The sequence below is a fragment of the Anomaloglossus baeobatrachus genome, chromosome 2, assembly GCF_048569485.1.
Source record: "Anomaloglossus baeobatrachus isolate aAnoBae1 chromosome 2, aAnoBae1.hap1, whole genome shotgun sequence".
Lineage (NCBI taxonomy): Eukaryota > Metazoa > Chordata > Amphibia > Anura > Aromobatidae > Anomaloglossus > Anomaloglossus baeobatrachus.
The window spans coordinates 276950261-276972554 of NC_134354.1; the positions used below are offsets into that span (position 1 = coordinate 276950261).

Genomic DNA, 22294 nt, shown 5'->3' on the forward strand with positions numbered 1-22294 from the left:
CGACGTCGCTCTGGCCGGCGAACTGCTCCCTTTGTAAGGGGGCGGTTCGTGCGGCGTCACAGCGACGTCACACGGCAGCCGTCCAATAGAAGTGGAGGGGCGGAGATGAGCGGGCGGAAGATCCCGCCCACCTCCTTCCTTCCTCATTGCTGGTGGACGCAGGTAAGGAGATGTTCGTCGTTCCTGCAGTGTCACACATAGTAACGATATTACGAAAAGGAGCGTCATGTCAACGATCAACGATTTTTTACGTTTTTGTGATCGTTGATTGTCGCTCCTAGCTGTCACACACTGCAATGTCGCTAACGACACCGGATGTGTGTCACAAACACCGTGACCCCGACGATATATCGTTAGCGATGTCGCAGCGTGTAAAGCACCCTTTTGAATAGGTCATCAATGTGTGATTGGCCGGGGTCCAACATTTCCCACCCCCACCGATCAGCTACTCTCTGTGCTGGCAGCAGCAGCAGGCAGCCAGAAATGCTCAGTTCCGGAGCTGCCCAGTCAATTATTAGTGGCCACGTCCAAGTACTGCACATCTGCCTCTCGTTAAAATCAATAGGAGGTGGATATGCATTACACAGCTGCTATCAGAAGACAGAGCAGCTTCAGAACTGAGCATTTTCTTATACCACCGTAGGCACCGAAAACAGCTGATTGGCGGGGTGTCGAGTGTTGGACCCCGGCCAAACAGATATTGATGATCTTTCCTAAGGATAGGCAGAATGGTGGCTCAGTGATTTGCTTTCTAGCACTGGGGTCTTGGATCCCACCAAGGACAACATCTGCAAGAAGTTTGTATACTCTCGCTGTGTTTGCTAGGGTTTCCTCCGGATACTCTGGTTTCCTCCCACACTACAAAGACACACTGATTTTAATTTCGAATTTAGATTGTGAGCCACAATTGGGACAGTGATGATCACACCTGTAAAGTGCCACCAATGTAAATGAAAAAGTAGTGGATAACCTCTGTAATTTATGGACATTACTGGTTTAATTTTCTTGCCTGTATGGATTGCATGGGCTCTTACCTACACCTGGTAAAAAATGCCTGCCATTAGCACCTTTTGAAAATATATATACTTAGAAAATTCGTATCGTGTTCAACATTTATTTCACCCGATGGTTACATAAAGTATTTTTATATATATATATATATATATATATATATATATATATATAAACATTGTATATAATTGTCTGTAAATTGACACAAATCACAAAAAAACACAGATTGATTGAAGTATATAACTCACATCAATGTCCGTACACAACGTGCAGAGTCACGAATGTCCCAAACACGTACACAGGAAGCAGATGCAGTGAGCACCAGTCCAGAGTTAGCACAGTGCTTTACAGATACCACATTGTGAGGATGGCCACGAAGGGAGCTAATCTCTTGACCTGTCACTAGGTTCCATAGTTTGCAGGTACGATCTTTAAAAAACAGTAGATAACAAGAAGGTATGCATTACTGTTAAAAGAAAATTAAAAAAGTAACATGGTTGATTGCAATATGGTTACATTTTATTCTGAGATTAGTTGGTTGACAGTCTCTGCGTATACATGCGCCTACATATTACACTTATACTAAGAAGTGTGCCGGTCCTTGTTTATGGTTTGGACTAACTTGTTTATCTTAATAAGTGTACTTTCTAAAATAATATTGATACTGCTACCTATGTAGTGACACTTTTTTAGGGTTGTGGAATATTTAAAAAACAAAGGAGGGAGGATGGGGTTAAATGAAAAAAAAAATCTTTAAAAAAAGAGGTTAATTTTATGCAGACCTTTTCAACTAGTACAATTTTACATTTTAACAAGTGTAGTATTCACCACAAAAATACTGCTGTTGCTATAAGTTCCTTTCTATATGTATGCCTGCCTGCCAATGTATTATTATTACGTTTTTTTGTCAAGGATAATACTGTTTTAAAAACAAAAATAAAGATCGAAAAACATTATACACACATTTCACTTCTTGCATGCCTGTTTTAATAGCTCCATAATCCGCTTGAAAAAAAAAGCTGATATGCTAAAAAAATATACTAACATTTTTTTAGCATATCAGTCATACACTAACTGATATGCTAAAAAAATGAATGGTAAGCATTTATATGTAAAAATACTTGCTGTTCATACTTTAGCCTTTTGTGAGACTACTAATTACTTTAGGTTTAAAAAAGACACCAAGTAGTTAAAAGAATTGATCTGAGAATTCTGTAGGCATTTTCCGCTTGGACAATGCTGTATAATTTAGAAAGTCAATGAGAAGGCTCAAAATATGCCAAGGCAGCTGTTTGAGCATTTTGACAGTGTTTATGTTTGAAAAAATGCTAGCTGTTTCTTAATTTTTTAATGAAGTTAAAAAAAAGCTAAAAAAAACAGAAAAAGAAAAAAAAAATGCTCTAAGGGAATAAGCCAAAAAGTGCTAAAAATTAAAGATGCTTTTCAGGATACAGTAACATTTCCTTAAGCATTTTACTCTTGAAAAACTTGACTGGTTCGCACTCCTGGAAATGACGTCTTGTGCACGTACCCTTATGGCTGCAGGTCTGTTTTGGTATACTTGTTTAAAGTGTCAAATTGCAGGCACATACACAATACACCAATAGTACAGGAAGGATGGTGTGGCATTGTCTTTTGTGTCTACATGAACTGTACCTGGCTATTCTGGTTAATTCCATATTTTTCCAGGGTTTGCTTAATGTATCACATTTTTTTTTTTAATGGACATAAACGTTATACTGGTGTCCAAAATCTATGATAAATACAAATTTGGCACATAGCAACAGACGTGGTAGAATCAAAGAAAAAAACACGCCATGGTTAAATATGGGGAAGCCACATGCAAGAGCCTCACCAACACTGCTGGTACCAGTTGTCCTAGTACTGGAAGTACCAATGACAAGTCACAATTTGCCTCCTTTTCCTCTGGCAAGCGAATCAGTAGGGAGCAAGTGGGTGGGGGGATAGAATATATGTCACTCGTCTCACTCACAGCAGGACGATGTAGCCACTGACAGTGACACCATCAGCTTGAGTCCATGTCCAGCTCAGTCCTCCTCCTCCTCCATTGTCATAGCATTTAATATTGTACATTCCAGAATTTCCGTTCAGAACTGTTTGGCCCCTTAATCCTCCTAACCCACTTCACCCTGGTGACTACAGAAGATGTTTCATCAGAACAGCTTCTTATAGTTGATTTATTGGAAGAGCTCATCACAGTCAATGCCAATGCACTTAGACTTTACTGCTTTTTATTAAATAATCAATGAAATAATCACATGTGCTCAGACTTAATGGCTTATATACTTAGTCATCATTTATTTAAAAAAGCTTTCCCTTCCAGGTTTCGACAGAATGCAAAATATCCCCAAAAGAAAATTTATTGTGTTCTGTGCATCAAATTTTCAATACATCTCATGAATCTCACCTTGTTTCTAATTTTTAATTAAATGTTAATGTGCCTGAGTGTGGGATGACTTTCCTCATTAGCACTCTGCATAGGCCTGTCCAGGGAAGAGCACAAAGGCCAAAATTATTGTAAATTATCAAACAAAAGGTATTGGAAATCCATGGATGCAATTTACTTTTACAAAATTCTTGATTTTTATCAAAATTGTGAATAATAGTTTGGGGCAGGTGAAGTGGCACTGGGTAACTGGAGAATATGATGTGGGAATTTTTACTGTTTTTTTTTACATTTCAATATTTTTTTACTTTATACTATTTTTTTCATTTACCATAAGGAACTTCAACTTGCAAATGTTTTATGGCTCTTAATATATACGATAATACTTCAGTATATAGTAAAAATCATGATCTCATATTAAGCTCAGCCTTTAGTTAGGCTTCACAGAAGAGCCAACATGGCAACAGCAACCCGTCAGCACCCCATAAAAGTGGCAAAGGGTGGCTGGAGTGAATGATTGAGCAGAATGGTGGCATTAACATTTAAGGGGTGAACAACAGGAACTGGCAATAGCGCCCATTGCTGCTGTTAGAGGGGAATGTCAGCTATGTAACACAGCTACCATCTGCCTTGCGTGGCAGCCGACTGCACAAAGCTTGATTCGCTCCATGACGTACATATTTGTCATTGTTATGAAGCATTAAGGAGTAAATTACACTTTAAAAGGACTTTTCACAAACGTTTACATTATGAGCTGTACATTCCTGCATAAAGCAGCAGGAATACAGGCCATAATGTTTTGGTTTCTTCCCTCCACTCTTTTGTGGAGATACATAGACAAAATGTATCATTCAACTGCTTGTTTTATTTTAGTCAACTCTGTGGGGAATCTGTCAGCAAGTTTTTGGTATGTAAACTGAGGACAGCATGAGGTAGAGGTTAAAACACAGAATTCAGCAATGTGTCACTTGTCACAATGTGTTCTGTTTACTTCTATTGAAGGTTTTATCACTTGTTAATTATCACTGCTGTGACTAGCTGGCACCAAGGCTTTGTCTGACCATGTCCTCCTGTGATAAGCAGCTCAGTAGATAATGTACATAGAAAGCTGTGGTGTGGGTGGGATTAGCTTTCTCAACTGTGCTTTATCCTACAGCCAAGAAATACCCAGTAATCAAAGCAATACATCTTTGGATTCAAGGTTTATTTTCGTACTTATACTGCTATGAGATGAAGTCCAATAAAACAAATATTCTCCAAATTATTTTGTGCATTAATCTCATAAGTAAGTTACAGATATAGCAGCAGAATGCAGCAGAAGCAGTAATAACATGTAAAATGTCACCTTTATTAACCACATATAAGGCCGGAGTCACACTTGTGAGTGACTCGCGCGAGTCTCGCATTGCGTCATTCGGTGTGGCCGCACACTCTCCTGACACGAGTATCTCAGCTGCGTAGAAATACATGCAGCCGACTCGCTCCTGTCAGGAGAGTGTGTGGCCGTGCTGGGTTATGCAATGCGAGACTCGTGCGGGTCACTCACAAGGGTGACTGTGGCCTAAAATCCACATACAACTACAAAGGGATAAAGTGCAACTGTTCTTTAAAATAATCCCTTATGTTGTATCTCTCTACTGCAACGCAATAGGAATTAGGGATTTTGTGATAATATATATATATTAGAAGATAACATAGGGGGGTTAATGCACTCTTATTGAGCTTACCGAACTAGTCATTCATCAAACACGTCGTAAAAATTAAGATTCAATATGTATCCTAACAGTCTATAGCTTGGGAGATCATTAGTCTAGTTAATAGTGGTTGCAATAAATATCACTCTTTAGTGGAGCTATCAATAAATATTAGAACTGCTAATCACAGTGGTCATGAATATACATGGAATCACAGTGGTGACAATATTTAGAAAAAAAAATTACAATGGTCTCACCCATTCAGAAGGTTCAGAATTGTAGGAGTTGGAGGACGACGGTATCATAATCCATCTGTCTTTGTACTCCGGTAAGTGCTCCCCCTACAGTGGCTAACAAACGCACCTTAAGTCCCCAAAAGACTCCCGCCCTACCAAGGGCAGTCCACAACTGACCATATAGTAACTATGACCCTATTACTCCTTATGTGCCTCCCAATGCATTTAGTCCTTTAGGGTTCATCAGGGAAATTGCTTCAAAACTAAAATAAGTCCATAGGGTATCTGGACACATGCCTAAACCCGAGTTATATCATCCCTTCAACAAGAGTAAAAATAAAAATGTGTCTGGCTGCATCCTGCACACAAATGGAAAAATCTACAATAAAAAAATGAAAAATGATGTAATGAATAACAAATAATTTACATTTTTTTAGTGCACATTTATGTGCAGGATGCAGCTGGGCCCTTTAGTGTTATTTCGGTGATTTGGGGTGTCTGTCCTGTGGAATGTACTTATATAGCATGGTCGTCATCAATAGGCTGTAAGCTAGACATAGCACCACGCGTACCTGTGTGACTTGTGCTCTAGGTAAGCCTCATGTGTGTGCATGTCTAATACTAGCCAACAAACCCCCTCCATGAATTGGTAAGTTGCGAGTGTTTTAGCAGTATTTCAGTATTTTGCCTCTGTGCAGCCACCTCCATTATCATGGGGGTCTGCTGCATCCCTTGAGTGCATTGGGTTTGACCTTATATTGGTAATGGATGTTTCTACACTTCTGCAGCTATATACAATTCATAATATAAAAGTTTATGAAAGGTCCCCTTTAAAGGGATCAGTAATTACTGATAGTCATGTCAAGTACTATTTTGTCACCTATCTTTAATTAAAATGAAAATATTAGATAAAGCCTATTATAATCACAAAAATATATCAATTAACGTAACTTACCCACAATATTTTCTTTAGTCTATATTTCACGGCACTGTACTATTGTGGCTCACAATTTAATATATCAGAATGAGTGATTTTTTTTTGTTTTGCTTTTTTTAAAGCTGGAGGGAACCAAAGCAAACACTGGAGAAAACATAAAAACTGTTGGCCTCAGTTGGATTAAAGCCGAAAATCTCTGCTTTGCAAGGCAAAAGTACATACCATTAAGCAGTTGTGCAGCCCAATAATACAACATTAGCTGATAATTCATTCCAGAATAGGCTTGACATTTTATCAGTCTCTTTTCTCACCTTTTGATCCAGTAAATAATAGTTCTTCAGTAGCATCTACGCATAGAACGGGCTTCGTATGCCCTTCTGCAACACCTATACATTGGAGTGGGGCTGTTCTGGAACCTTTTACACCGCCAACAGGAGTAATCACCCCCCTGTATGGCAGAAAATATAAAATATTATTATAGCTAGAGCCATGGAATACCGAAATCAACTGTATAGCAGCATTTATTTAGGCTAGGGCTACAGAGCGATATGTGTCCTGTGACACTGAAAACACAATCACACATTGCAATATTTGATCTAATGACCAACTATGCTGTCACTTTGTCACCTGTGACATACTACAACATGTTTCCAATTCTGTTGGCTTTTCTATCGCTGGTTTTTAGTAGCACACGACACATTTGTCACAGACATCAATACAAGTCACACACGACTAGTGGCTTGCTAAACTTGGCTGTTTTAATTACAGCAAAATTAGAGCTCTAACATATGACTTTGACTTGTCAAAGAACTGCTGTCACCATGTTGCCATTACCTAAAATCGGCATCAGCTTCTTCTTGACCCCCCAAAAACAAGAACTGAAAGCCCAGTATACAGTATTTACATCTAAGGCTGGGGCCACACGAGTGTATGGCATGCGATGTGAGAGCTTCAGATGTGATATGATAATGACCCTCAGCTCCCATTCTGCTGTGAACGTGAGCAAAGCGTTATTATACTGTGATCTGATCATGCGATTGGATAACAGCTCCAGAGGAGAGGGCTTGAGCTGCAGAGGAGAGAGGGGGATTATTAATCTCTCCATCTCCATTGTCAGCTGATGCAATTATCACATTGCACTCTGGTGTCATCCGAGTGCAGTTCAATCTTTTACTTGCACCAACATACTTATATGGGTGCGAGTGAACGGTCACTTGCAGCATGCTGTGATTGTTTTCTCAGTCCGATTAGGGTTGAGAGAGAAAAAAAAAACAACACAGGTGGGAACGGCCCAACGGCCCAATAGAGTAACATTGGTGCAAGTGGAATGCAATTTTTTTTTTTAATCAAATTCCCACATCCGATTTTACTCATCGTGTGTTCTAGGCCTAACATCTGCAGTTTGTTTTTGTAAGGTCACGAAGGCTCATCATACCTACTGATGAATATTCAACACTCATTTTTTTTCAATGTGCACATTTATTTGTAGTAAAGGTCTCTGAAGCATCATAATACACATATTCTGGACTGCCTTAAATTCATTTAGGTTATAGAGAAGCTTACGCTGGATTTTTAGAAAATTTCACACAGTACTTCTTACAATTGGTGCAGCTCCACTAATTCTGAAACAATGAGGTAGATATTCAAAAGAGAGATCGGACTTCCCAACCAATGCTTATTATTGAATCCATACTCTAGGCTGTGTGTACACTTAGGCTGTGTCCGCACTTTGCGTCGATGTAGTTGCAGTTTTAAACGCATCCTCTGGCAGAAATTGTTTTTGCCAAAGTTGCTTTTGACCATCAAAACGCTATAAATGCGCATGCGTATTTACTGCTTTTTAGCCGCGTTTTTAGCGCTTTTTACATGCTTTTCCATTGCTTAAAGTCAGTTGTGTTTTGATTACAAAGACACTACTAAATAAAGTTTTAACACACAAACACTATATAATTTATTAAATCATAAAGAAAATAGTTATATTTAATACAATTATAGCGGTTTTATACTATATATGGCTAAAATATAAATAAATTAATATTTTTCATTAATTTAATTGTCGGACTATGTGTGTGTGTAAAGGGACAGATCATTCCATTATTTTGATGTCATAAATGCATGCGTTTATGTAGTCCAAAATGCATGTTTTATGCAGCTAAAAAGCATGTAAAACGCTGGAATTTTGATGTTTCTTGCTTTTTGCAACTTCTCATTGACTTCAATGTTAGCAAAACGCAGCCCAAATGGCAAAAACAACTGACATGCTGCTTCTTTGAACGCAGAGTTTTTGCCCAAAATTATGCAAATTAAACGCAGCGTTTTGAACTGCAAAGTGCGCACAAGAAATCCCCATTTCCCATAGACTTTCTGGAAAATCAAAACGCATGCATTTTGGCATGAAAACACTGCAGTTCAAAACGCTGCGGAAACGCAGGTAAAAACGAAGGTAAAAACGCAAAGTGCGGACACAGCCTTTGGCCAGAGCTCTGTGCTCCTGTGTCATGAGCTGAGCACCTCTTGTGGGAAAGTGGAGGGAGGGTTGTGAGAGATTACGGGCTTCTCAAGACCAAGACCCCCTCCTCCCTCCCCCTGATCTGCTTGTAGTTATAAGGACAATGATATGTGAAGAAAAAACATCTCAAAGGCATAGTTACTCTTTAATAATTATAATAAGTAGTGTTCACATATGGCAGATAAGCACAGATAAGCTGCTCTTTTCATGCAGAAGCAACCAATACTTCATAACTAAAGCCTGCTTTACACGTTGCAATTTCGCAAACGATATCGTATGCGATTTGCAACGCCCCCATCGTATGTGTGGCACGTTCAATTTGTTGAACGTGTCGCACAAACGATTAACCCCCATCACACATACTTACCTTCCATACGACCTCGATGTGGGCGGTGAACGTCCACTTCCTGGAGTGGGAGGGACATTCTGCATCACATCGACGTCACGCGGCAGCCGGCCAATAGAAGCGGAGGGGCGGAGCTGAGCGGGACGTAAACATCCCGCCCACCTCCTTCCTTCCGCATTACCGGCCGGGAGCCGCAGGACGTAGGTAAGATCTATTCATCACTCCCGGGGTGTCACACACTGCGATGTGTGCTACCCCGGGTACGATGAACAATCTGACGTACAATTCATGAGGAATGTACGACGTGCGTGCGATGAACGTTCTACCGTTCAATCGCACGTAGCAGTTACACACTGCAATGTAACTTACAATGCCGGATGTGCGTCACTTACGACGTGACCCCGCCAACACATTGTAAGATACATTGCAGCGTGTAAAGCAGGCTTTAGGTAGAGTAAAATGCATGTGACTGGAGTTTCATAAGACGTAATATACACAAAGAAAAAAATCAGAATTGATTTGAAGATGTTTTGTGAGTTTTCAAAGAAACACCATACTTTTTTGTTAAATATTTCTGGTTTATTATAATCATTGCTATGCAAGGAATGAAATCAAGCCTTTAGGAGTGTACTGGATTCTTCTAGTCATTTACCTAATACATGTCAAATATGTCAGAGATTAAAAACGTACATAAAGTGCCTTGAAAGAGTATTCCTAATCTGTGAACTTTTCCACATTTTTCACGCTACACCCAAAAACTTAAAAGTATTTTATTGTGATTTTATCTAATACACCAACAACAAAGTAGCAATCTGTGGCAAGACTTGAAACTAGTGATGGGTGGACCCGGAGTGTAAAAGTCCGGATCTGTGTGGTTTAAAAGGTACCCGGGTGCGATTCCAGGTCTTGATCCGGATCCAGCATTAGGGAATTTAAAAAAAAATGAAAAAAAAAAAAGTAACAATAAAGAAAATAAGAATGAAGCAAGCACTTCATACTTACCGAGGCTCTGTCGTGGCTGTACACTGCTCCCACGGCCTCTCCTTCACTTTCTGGGCTGCTAGCTACTGCTGATCCATATTCACTGCTTTCCCCGCCCACCAGCCGTCCTGGCTTCTGTGATTGGTTGCAGTCAGACGCTCCTCCAGTCTGTGTGACAGCATCTGACTGCAACCAATCACAGGCGCTGTCTGCGGGTCAGTATCAAAGTATAAAAATAAATGAATAAAATATTTAGCATGGGGTTCCCCTGTATTACGATACACAGCACAGATAAAGGAAATGGCTACAAGCTACAGCCCCCAGCTGTGCGCCTATCTTGGCTGTGCATCAAAAAAAGAGGAACAACATGCGGCTTTTTATTATTATTATTATTATTATTTAAATAAATAATTTAAAGAAACGGCATGCGGTCCACCCAGTTTTGATACCCAGCCAAGATAAAACCCGCCAGCTAGGGGCTGGTATTCTCAAGATGGGGAAATCCAGCATAAAAATAGCATTATGTAGCTGCCCGGGAATGTCGCATCCATTAGATGCGACAAGCCCTGCGCTTTACTCGGCTCTTCCCGATTGCTTGGTTCATTGGCAATTGGGGTAATATAAGGGGTTAATAACAGCCCACAGCTGTCACTAAGCCCTAGATTAGTAATGGCAGGCGTCTATGAAACCACCCATTACTAATCTGCAAATGAAAGTAAATAAACACAAAAAACGGAAAAATCCTTTATTTCCAATAGAAGACAAAAAAGCACCCTCTTTCTCCACTTTATTAACTTCCAAAACACCCTTGCAGGTCCGATGTAATCCACACAAGGTCCCACAATGATCAGGCTCTGCTACATGTGAACTCATAGTGCGCGGCCATAGAACAATGACGCGTTGAGCTTCAGGCAGAGGATGAGCCAAACAATCAGCAGTGACGTCACTCAAGTGATTTGCGGTCCCATCACATCCTCCATCTGTAACTGCAAATAGCCTGAGTGACATTAACGCTGATCTCTGCTCAGTCTCTGCCTCTGCAGTTACAGCGCATGGTTATTGTCTCTTGGCTGCGTGCTGTAATTTCATCTGTAGAAGAGCTGAATCATTGTGGGACCTCGTGTGGATTTCATCGGACTTGCAGGGGTGTTTTGGAGTTAATAAATTGGTGTAAGAGCATTTTTTTTGTCTTTTATTCCAAATAAAGGGTTTTTTCGGTGTTTCTGTTCATTTATTTTCACTTATAGATTAATGATGGGAAGGTCTCATAGACACCTGACATTACTAATCTAAAGCTTAGTGGCAGCTGTGGGCTGCCATAAAGCTCTTATATTACCCCGATTGCCACCGCACCAGGGCAATCGGGATGAGTCGTTTAAAGTGCCGGGCTTGTCGCATTTAATGCATGCAACACTCCCGGGCGGCTGTAGGCTGCTATTTGTAGGCTAGAACTCCCCAGCCTGACCACACGCTGTTTTTTTAAATAATTTATTTAGCTAATTTAAAAAAAAGCAGCCGCATGCGCTACCTTCGATTTTCATATACTGCCAAAATAACGGCTGTGTGCTGTAGCCTGTAACCATATGCTTTGTCCATGCTAGTATCATAATATGGGAGAACCCTAGTCCAATTGTTTTATTTATTTATTTTTATACCAAGCTAGACACAGACATCACCTGTGATTGGAAGAAGTCAGCTGACACACTGCCACTCAGAGTGGTAGTGCATCTGACTGCAACCACTCACAGGCGCCACTGGGCAGGGAAAGCAGTGAAGCTGAGCCTAATGCACGGCCCTGGAAATGAATGCTCGGCCTGGAAGCACTGTACAGCCATGCTGCTGTCTCGGTTAGTACAGCACCCTTGCTTCCATCCTCCTATTCCTTCTACCACCATTTTTAATCACCTGTTTCTGGTCACTGTAGACTTGCATGGGAACCTGAATCTGGCACGGAACCGGATTTTAGAAACCGGATCTTAGAAACCGGATCACCGGGATCAGCTGGTCACAGTTATCTGCGAGTCCACTCATCACTACATCCAATCTCACTGAGCTAGAGTTGATAAGCAAAGAAAATTGACAAAAATTTTAGCAGTAACTGCAGTGAAAGCTGGTCCTGCAAAGTACTGCCTCAGGGAGGATTAGGAATGTCAGAATTTTCAGGTTTGTATTTTAAAAACAATTAACAAATCATTGTGTGCCAAAGAAATCATGGTCACCGAGAGTTAGGCAAGGCAATGATATACATTAGAAGCAGTCCAGCTTAATGTTCCAGCTCAGTCTGCACGGGTAACCCTGCATATTGAATGGGGATATTTTGCACCCCTTGAGAGGACATAGGCATCATCTGTGCCTCTATGTTACATTATGAGCTGGTTCTGGCAGTATTTAACCAATTTAACCAGTGGCCTGTAAATAGTAGGAAGGAGGATTGTTTATAGAGTTAGCTATATAGATGGCAACCTGACTGGTAAAACCAGCGAAAACAGGATAGAAAACTGTAAGGGTTACAGGAAGGTTTATCCATTTTTTAGTATTCCACTCCAATTGGATTAGTCAGTGAAGTATTTAGAATTTTTCCCATGAAGACATTTTCCTTAAGAGTAGTGTTACAGTGAATTAATAGACATTGAATGTTTTATTTCAGAAATATGTGCAAGTAAAGTTACAGCAATGCACTGCTAATTTGATTGACAGGTGCAACAGGAAGAGAATATGTGAGCCGGATCCTGCTATATATTCCCGCCCCTGTTTGGTCTTCTTCCCCCTGTCACTGTCATAGACGTTAATTCTGGTGCAGGCAGATATACAGGGACGGGAATAGATAGGAAGATCCAACCCACATATTTCCTTCCTGTTGCACCTGTCAATCAAATAGCAGCACATTTCTGTAACTTTACTTGCACATATTTCTGAAATAATACATCTGATCTTTGAACTAAAGGTATGCTTAGATTCAGCATCCTAGTGCCAATATAGCACTGGCCTTACTTTATATATGAAAATCCTGCTGGTTGCTTCCCTTTAAGGTTAATGACCTTTTAGGTTAATGTCGGCCATAAATTTACTGTGATGCAATCTAATCGTGCATCGACCTTAAACTGTCTGCAGTCCAAATTAATTCAATTAATTAGTCAATTGTGGTAGCATGCATACCACTCTCATTCACACACACCAGAGATGTACTCGGATATGAATAGAATGAAGTGGTGACCTACACAATTTCTCTGAGGCAATGGACTAGAGGTGATGTTTTTGTTGGGTGGGAGTTGAAGATTCATGTAGGGGTACACAGACTCCTCCTTGGTGGTTGATGGTTACTGTGGAAATGAAATGGTGGACTTGAAGACAGACTTGCTCATTGGGAATCTGGTGGCCAGCGTATTGCTTCAACTATGGTGATAATTTACATGACACTTTAAATGGTTTAATAGTTGAATTTTAAATCAAAGTTGCGGTCGCCAAAGAGTTCATGTGTGTTATTGGGCCAAGGGCATCAGGAGGACCATAATTGGTTAGAGTTAAAATGTTGGTCTCTGCAGTCTAATGGAAAATGCAAGACATGATGCATAGAAGTACTTAGGCAAAAAGTGTATAATATAGTTTTCTGCAGATATTGTATGTTTTATAAAAATAGACTAAATTAGATATATCTAGTTGTAAATATTTGAAAACATACTGTATATCTTTTCCTTATATAGTAATGTTTGCCTATTGTAATGTAGATAATGAGTTCAGATGTCATTTAAGGCTGAGGTAATACACTTGCACAAGGGACAACCTAAAAAATATTTTGATCATTCTATGAATTACCTGGATATATCTGAGAAAAAAGAGTCACCTTCATCAGACCTAAAGAGAAAAAGCAGTTTAAAAAATATTGTTAATATATCATATAAAAAGAGGTCAAATGTAAACAGATAAAGACAGTATAAAGTGTGGTGACCACAGTTCCTTACTTATCCAATACATTCCCTATAGACTGACTGCTTGTTAAACGGGAGAAGACATTCTTATCATTACGTAGACGCATCGGAGGGGACGAAGGTGGTATCAGAGGGGAGTCCGGACATCTAAAAAGTAAATTAACAGGATATCAATGGAGAAAAAGGAACTGGACTCAAATAAATAATTACTGGAATAATGTTTAATTCTACAAAAAGATCATTATTTATGAGCACCAATATACAGCTTACCACTTTTACAAAAATGTAAAAATAGTAAGAAATATTGAGAAACGCTCATAATAGTATGTAACTTGTAGCGTACCTTTTACAAACTAGATAACTCCTTTATGTTGAAAACTATACTAACAAAAACAGAACACATTTTTACCACAAAGCGAAGGAACATTTAAAAAAACATTACTGGAAATCATAAATATTGCTAATTGTTTGAGGTAAGAATAGGGTTGCAAATGAGACAATCTCAGTAATAGGATCGGTATATACATTAGGGCTGTGGTTCCCGGGTAGTGATGGGCAGACCTGCAGAAACCCCCCAGCATAAAAATAGCAGCCTGCAGCCACCCAGGATTGTTGCATTCATGAGATACGACAATCTCGAACCTTTACCCGTCTCATACCAGTTGCCCTGGTGCGGTGGCAGTTGGGGTAATAAAGGGTTAATCGTAGCTCACAGCTGCCAATAAGCCTCAGATTAGTAATGGGAGGCGTTTATGAGACCCACCCATTACTAATCAGTAAGCGAAAAGAAATAAATCCAAACACCAAAAAAATCTTTATTTTAAATAAAATACAAAAAAAACACCCTCTTTCTCCCCTTGATTAACCTCCAAAACACCAAGTTCCAATGTAATCCATACTAGGTCCCACAACGATTTCAGCTCCGCTAAAGTAGGCACAGTGCGTGGGCACAGAACATGACTGCACGCTGTGTTGATGCATTGTTTTTGCCAGGAGATGCAGATTTGGGGCAGGAATATGGTATATAAATTCTAGCTCCAAACCTGCATCTCTTTGACGCCATTTCAGTGTGGTTTTCTGACAGGACGTGCAACTTTGGTACAAAAATCTGGTGCAGAAAATTCAGCATCAAATCTGCATATCTTGGCAAAAAAACCTGTTTTCTGCCAGGAGATGCAGATCTATTTCCACATGCTGTAACTTCACTATGTAGAAGAGCTGGAGCTCATGTGGATTACGTCAGACCTGGGTGTTTTGGGGTTAATAAAGTGTTGAAAGATGGTGTTTTTTGTATTTTATTTCAAATAACGGATTTTTCGGTTTGTGTTTATTTTTTTTTCACTTACAGAGTAGTCATTGGGGGGGGTCTCATAACCACCTGCCATTACTAATCTAGGGCTTAGTGGTAGCTCTGAGCTGTTATTAATAGAGTTGAGCGATGTTCGAGTTGAACGTTTCGCCAATTTCATGTTCAAGTAATTTTGGGGGGTGTTCGAGTTGTTCGACGAACTCGAACGATTTGCTTAAAGTTCGGCAGTTCGAGTTACGTTCAAGAACGGTTCAATCACCAAAAAGCGTAGCTAGTTACTAGCTGGCTTTTCACTGTAATAGTGTGAGTCACTGTGAATCATGATAGTATCAAAATTCAGCGTATAGTGTGCGGGGGGGACGGGGTTTAGATCAGTGCTGCTGGTGAGTGCTGAAAGAATGGCAATCACCATTTTTTTTTTTTACCTAACCGCACGTACAGTGGGGCGGGCCAGGCTGTCAGCAAATCACAGACACACACACAGCAAAGTGGATTTTTGCCAGACAAGCAAGGGCATGTGTCATAGGCTGTGCATGTCACATGTCCTTGCCTTATAAGACCCGGCCATTTTCCCCGTCACCGCCATTATCTGTCTGCTGCGGGTCGGTGACAGTCACCGCACCCGCTGCTGCTGCTGTGTGCGCTATAGACATACAGTGAAATCTACACAGTGCTTTAGGGATTAGGGATTACTTGTAATTTCAGCCCTTTTCAGGGCTGCATGACAGCCGTTCATAGCCATTGTTGCTAGGCAGGTCTGTGCCAACGCTGTGCAGGGGTTTATATCACAGCGTCTGGCTACATTAGCTCAGGCAATTCCTTGGGGCATTGTTTCATTGGCAGGGATAGAAAGTGAGGCTTCCTTTGCTGACCAGCTAGCTACAGCACCTGTGCATTCTACACACCTGTCCATTTTTGCTACGCAATTTTAATTGCAAACAGTGCTGACACTTTTAGTGGCATACTAAAATTGTCTGGGATACTAACTTAGTGTTCCTTTGCTGACCAGCAAGCTACAGCACCTGTGCATTCTACACACCTGTCCATTTTTGCTATGCAATTTTAATTGCAAACAGCGCTCACACCTTTAGGGGCGCACTAAAATTGTCTGGGATACTACCTTAGGGTTTCTTTGCTGTCAAGCAAGGTACACCACATGTGCATTCTACACTCCTCTCCATTTATGCTACGCAATTTTAATTTCCAAAAGTGCTGACACTTTCAGGGGCGCACTAAAATTGTCTGGGATACTACCTTAGGGTTTCTATGCTGTTAAGCAAGGTACACCACATGTGCATTCTACACTCCTCTCCATTTCTGCTACGCAATTTTAATTTCCAAAAGTGCTGACACTTTCAGGGGCGCACTAAAATTGTCTGGGATACTACCTTAGGGTTTCTTTGCTGTCAAGCAAGGTACACCACATGTGCATTCTACACTCCTCTCCATTTCTGCTACGCAATTTTAATTTCCAAAAGTGCTGACACTTTCAGGGGTGCGCTAAAATTTTCTGGGATACTGTAAGGGGCACTTTGCACACTACGACATCGCAAACCGATACTTGCGATGCCGAGCGCGATAGTCCCCGCCCCGTCGCAGCTGTGATCTCTTGTGATAGCTGCCGTAGCGAACATTATCGCTACGGCAGCTTCACATGGACTTACCTGCCCCGCGACATCGCTCTGGCCGGCGACCCGCCTCCTTCCTAAGGGGGCAGGTCGTGCGGCGTCACAGCGACGTCAGACGGCAGGCGGCCAATAGAAGCGGAAGGGCGGAGATGAGCGGGATGTAAACATCCCGCCCACCTCCTTCCTTCCGCATAGCTGGCGTGAGCCGCAGGACGCAGGTAGGAGATGTTCCTCGCTCCTGCGGCTTCACACACAGCAATGTGTGCTGCCACAGGAACGAGGAACAATATCGTAACATCGGTCCTTCAGAAATTATGGAAATGACCGACGCTACAAAGATGATACGATTTCGACGCTTTTGCGCTCGTTAATCGTATTAAAAACGATTTACACACTCCGATATCGACAGCGACACTGGATGTGCGTCAATTTCGATTTGACAGAACCGACATCGCACCTGCGATGTCGTAGTGTGCAAAGTACCCCTTACGCCTGCCTGGATCAACAGACTCAGGTGGGATGTAATGGACAGACTAGTGGGAAGCCACTCACCAAGCAGGACCCCCAGAACCCTGAAACCTTTTAACCCCTATACAGGGATTTGGAATTACACAGGGCCCTGGAGATCACTACCTGTGGAATGCTGCAGTCCGATGAGTGTAGTCGTCAGGCAGGGTCAAACCAGGAATAGCAGAACAGGGACAGAATCGGCAGGCAAGGACGTAATCAGAAAACGTAGCAGAAGTCAAATCCGGATTGGGCAGCAAGGTACAAAAACAGCAGGTAGAAGGGTAGTCAGAAAACACACAGAAGTCAGCACACAGGAATCACAAAACTGAATAGGGCGGACCAGGAGCCAGGAAATCAGAACTATCTCTGGCAGAGGTCAGCAGACAGGAGAGGAACTAAGAAGAGTGTGGTGTCTTCCCATTGGCTGTAGCTGAATTCTGGAAACTTCAGCTGGAAGACACACGCCACCCACAGTCAGCCAGTGGTACTGCAGATCCCAAGATAACCCAGCTCAGTGGATGATCGGAGCCTGCGCCTACTAGTGCCGCTGGCATCGACTCCTCTCCCATCACCAGCACCATCCACGGCAGGAACACGGCGTCGCCTGGCAATCGGAGCAGAAGTCGCTGGAGCAGACTCCGGTGGTGACGTAACAGATACTACCTTAGGGTTTCTTTGCTGTCAAGCAAGGTACACCACATGTAAATTCTACACTCCTCTCCATTTCTGCTACGCAATTTTAATTTCCAAAAGTGCTGACACTTTCAGGGGTGCGCTAAAATTTTCTGGGATACTGTAAGGGGCACTTTGCACACTACGACATCGCAAACCGATACTTGCGATGCCGAGCGCGATAGTCCCCGCCCCGTCGCAGCTGTGATCTCTTGTGATAGCTGCCGTAGCGAACATTATCGCTACGGCAGCTTCACATGGACTTACCTGCCCCGCGACATCGCTCTGGCCGGCGACCCGCCTCCTTCCTAAGGGGGCGGGTAATGCGGCGTCACAGCGACGTCACACGGCAGGCAGCCAATAGAAGCGGAAGGGCGGAGATGAGCGGGATGTAAACATCCCGCCCACCTCCTTCCTTCCGCATAGCCGGCGTGAGCCGCAGGACGCAGGTAGGAGATGTTCCTCGCTCCTGCGGCTTCACACACAGCGATGTGTGCTGCCTTAGGAACGAGAAACAATATCGTAACATCGGTCCTTCAGAAATTATGGAAATGACCGACGCTACAAAGATGATACGATTTCGACGCTTTTGCACTCGTTAATCGTATTAAAAACGATTTACACACTCCGATATCGACAGCGACGCTGGATGTGCGTCAATTTCGAATTTGACCGAACCGACATCGCACCTGCGATGTCGTAGTGTGCAAAGTACCCCTTACGCCTGCCTGGATCAACAGACTCAGGTGGGATGTAAGTGACAGACTAGAGGGAAGTCACTCACCAAGCAGGAACCCCAGAACCCTGAAACCTTTTAACCCCTATACAGGGATTTGGAATTACACAGGGCCCTGGAGATCACTACCTGTGGAATGCTGCAGTCCGATGAGAGTAGTCGTCAGGCAGGGTCAAACCAGGAATAGCAGAAGATGGACAGAATCGGCAGGCAAGGACGTAATCAGAAAACGTAGCACAGGTCAAATCCGGATCGGGCAGCGAGGTACAAAAACAGCAGGTAGAAGGGTAGTCAGAAAACACGCAGAAGTCAGCACACAGGAATCACAAAACTGAATAGGGCGGACCAGGAGCCAGGAAATCAGAACTATCTCTGGCAGAGGCCAGCATACAGGAGAGGAACTAAGAAGAGTGTGGTGTCTTCCCATTGGCTGTAGCTGAATGCTGGAAACTTCAGCTGGAAGACACACGCCACCCACAGTCAGCCAGTTGTACTGCAGATCCCAAGATAACCCAGCTCAGTGGATGATCGGAGCCTGCGCCCACTGGTGCCGCTGGCATCGACTCCTCTCCCATCACCAGCACCATCCACAGCAGGAACACGGCATTGCCTGGCGATCGGAGCAGAAGTTGCTGGAGCGGACTCCAGTGGTGACGTAACAGATACTACCTTAGGGTTTCTTTGCGGTCAAGCAAGGTACACCATATGTGCATTCTACTCTCCTCTCCATTTCTGCTACGCAATTTAAATTTCCAAAAGTGTTGACACTTTCAGGGGCGCACTAAAATTCAGAAAAAAGAGGATGTCCAGCTCTTCAGGCAAAGAATCACGTCTTTATTTCATCATGCAGACCAAGGACGGACGGTCCAGGATGGAATCGGGATTGAGCCTTATACGGTGAGCTGATTCATACAAATTGCACACTAAAATTGTCTGGGATAATACCTTAGGGTTTCTTTGCTGTCAAGCAAGGTACACCACATGTGCATTCTACACTCCTCTCCATTTCTGCTATGCAATTTTAATTTCCAAAAGTACTGACACTTTCAGGGGCGCACTAAAATTGTCTGGGATAATACCTTAGGGTTTCTTTGCTGTCAAGCAAAGAACACCACATGTACACCACATGTGCATTCACCACATGTGCACCACATGTACACCACATGTGCATTCTACACTCCTCTCTATTTCTGCTACGCAATTTTTTACTGCAGGTAGTCCAGCCAATCTGTGAGGAAGTTGCAGGCGTGGATATAATGTTGTCTTCATCCAAAGGTGGTTCTCTCGATGTCTGAGAGAGCTCAACACCAGCAGCTGTTTCCACTTCCAAAACAACTGACGACATGACAATCACACTGGCTGTTGCGGGTAAAGGGATGTAAGGTCTGCGTCAAAAAGCATGTGTGACTGCTGTCCCCACAATCACAGAGGATAAAGATCACACAAATGCTATTGATGGGGCAGATGGTGCGGTATCACCGCCACGCTAGCCCGCATTGTAGCATAGTGACCTTTCCACAGAGACTTATGCTTCCTTTTCAGTCGTGTGCAGGGTGGGCTCCCCAGTATACAGCAAAATCACGCAACAGGAAAAGGACTCTAGGCAGTTGAAAAATGTTTGCTTAACTTTCCAAAAACAAACATTAAGAACCATGCATAAAACTGAAAGAATAGAACAATCTATTCACAATTCCAAAAGCCTACACTCCTATGCTGCAACACTCGTAATGGCGATTTATACCCCCTGCTCACCAACTTTTGCCTAACCAAGGGACTGTCTAAACAGTTGCCTACTACCTGGTAATCCCTCTGCGTAGCAGGAGTAATTGTGTGTGTGTGTGTGTGCGAACACGACTTACCAGTGTCGCATCACAAGAGCTTACAACTTATTTAACTAAACATAGACAAAACCCATTGCCCCCCTGAATACCCTTGTTAGCTGAAGCCTCACAGATAAGGCAGATGATAACAGTGTGAAGGCAAACCACACAGCTCAGCAACACAGTCCTGGAAATCTTGTAAAGCAGCAGTCAATGCAAACATGTGTTGCTGTCCCTCTATCATTTTAACTGTATCTGAAAAATTGACAGAGCAGAGGCAGCAAGTCTTATTGTCTATATAGTCGGCCTAAGCAGAACAGATATGTGTTTTGCTAAGAAAACAAAGTGTTGCGTGCACACATTACTGTCTGGTCCCAGCCTACCGTACCCGGGTACTATGGTGTCCAGTTGCCATCAATACAGAGTTTACGATCCTCTCACGGTAAACAGTATAGACAGCACCGGAAGAATGTCGGTCTCCGGCACAGGATGCTGCTCACAGGCGTTACGGTCCTCCTCACCAAACTCCAACACGAGTCCCCTCACAAATCACCGAAGTGTTTCCGCGGTGGCTCCTTGCTGTAATGCACACCTTTAGCTTTTCCTTCACTTCACAGACAGCACCTCCTCCGCTCTCCAAGTCTACAGCCAAAGACCGTTTTGCTATTGCTATAGTGACCAAACAGTCAAAGGCAGATGCAAAAAAACAGCAGCCCCTTGTGGGTAGTCTGCAAAAATGCATGCAATGAACGGCAAATAAGCATGTTGCATTCACAGTGGATAAAGCTCATCAATACACCCTCACGCTATCACTTCATATCCATGTGACACTTCATGGACAAAGTACTCAAAGTAGTGAGTTTTTGGCCTCTACTTAGAGATTCATGACAAATCTTACAGATGATATGACTTGGGTGATCTTTTGTGATGTAAACAAAGCCCCAGGCTAGGCAAGGCTTTCAGCCCATGCGACCTGCAGAGCCACCACGACTTCTGCTCATAGGCAGAGTTGTGGCTCAGGATTCAGTTTTTGACGTGCTTCCAGTACTTTGTCTCTGTCCAGGAAGACATAACGTAACCTCGTCGTCAGTAGCATCCTTCTCCACCTTCTCTGCTGACCTCATCGAGTGGCTGACTTTGGTTTGACAGTAAGTGGGGTCTCCAACCTCATCATCACCCTGTGTGTTTTCACTCCCCTCGTCCTGACTCCTCCGAGCCAACCTCTTCCTGCCCTGACCGAATAGTAAAGTTGTTGTTCCAATCAGGTATCTGAGTCTCATCAGCATGTTCCCCATTGTCTCCACCAAGAGGATTTACAGTTTGGGAATGAGGGTGTACATTATGCTCAGCACCTTCTTCATCGGGACCTGGATCCGACTCACAAAGCTTATGGGTATCAGTGCAGATCATTTCCTTATCTGGACTCACTGCAGCTTTGGAGCAGACCTCTGATTCCCAGGCTATAGTGTGACTGAACAGCTCTGCAGACTCAACCATCTCTGTTACCCCATACTCAGCAGGGCTGGTGGAAACTTGAGAGCTGTTAGGAAGCAAGTGAGATTGGGTTGACAC

General features: G+C 42.6%; 1 protein-coding gene across 1 annotated transcript in view; it reads right to left on the bottom strand.

Annotated features, from left to right (window-relative positions):
• KIF21B (kinesin family member 21B) overlaps positions 1 to 22294 on the bottom strand; it is a 411687-nt gene that overhangs the window by 48080 nt on the left and 341313 nt on the right. Inside the window, exons 27-30 of the mRNA XM_075335818.1 lie at positions 14081 to 14194; positions 13935 to 13973; positions 6597 to 6733; positions 1260 to 1440 (exon numbers count right to left, since the gene is read on the bottom strand). Coding sequence (XP_075191933.1) covers positions 1260 to 1440; positions 6597 to 6733; positions 13935 to 13973; positions 14081 to 14194 — 471 coding nt within the window. The remainder of the gene's footprint in view (positions 1 to 1259; positions 1441 to 6596; positions 6734 to 13934; positions 13974 to 14080; positions 14195 to 22294) is intronic.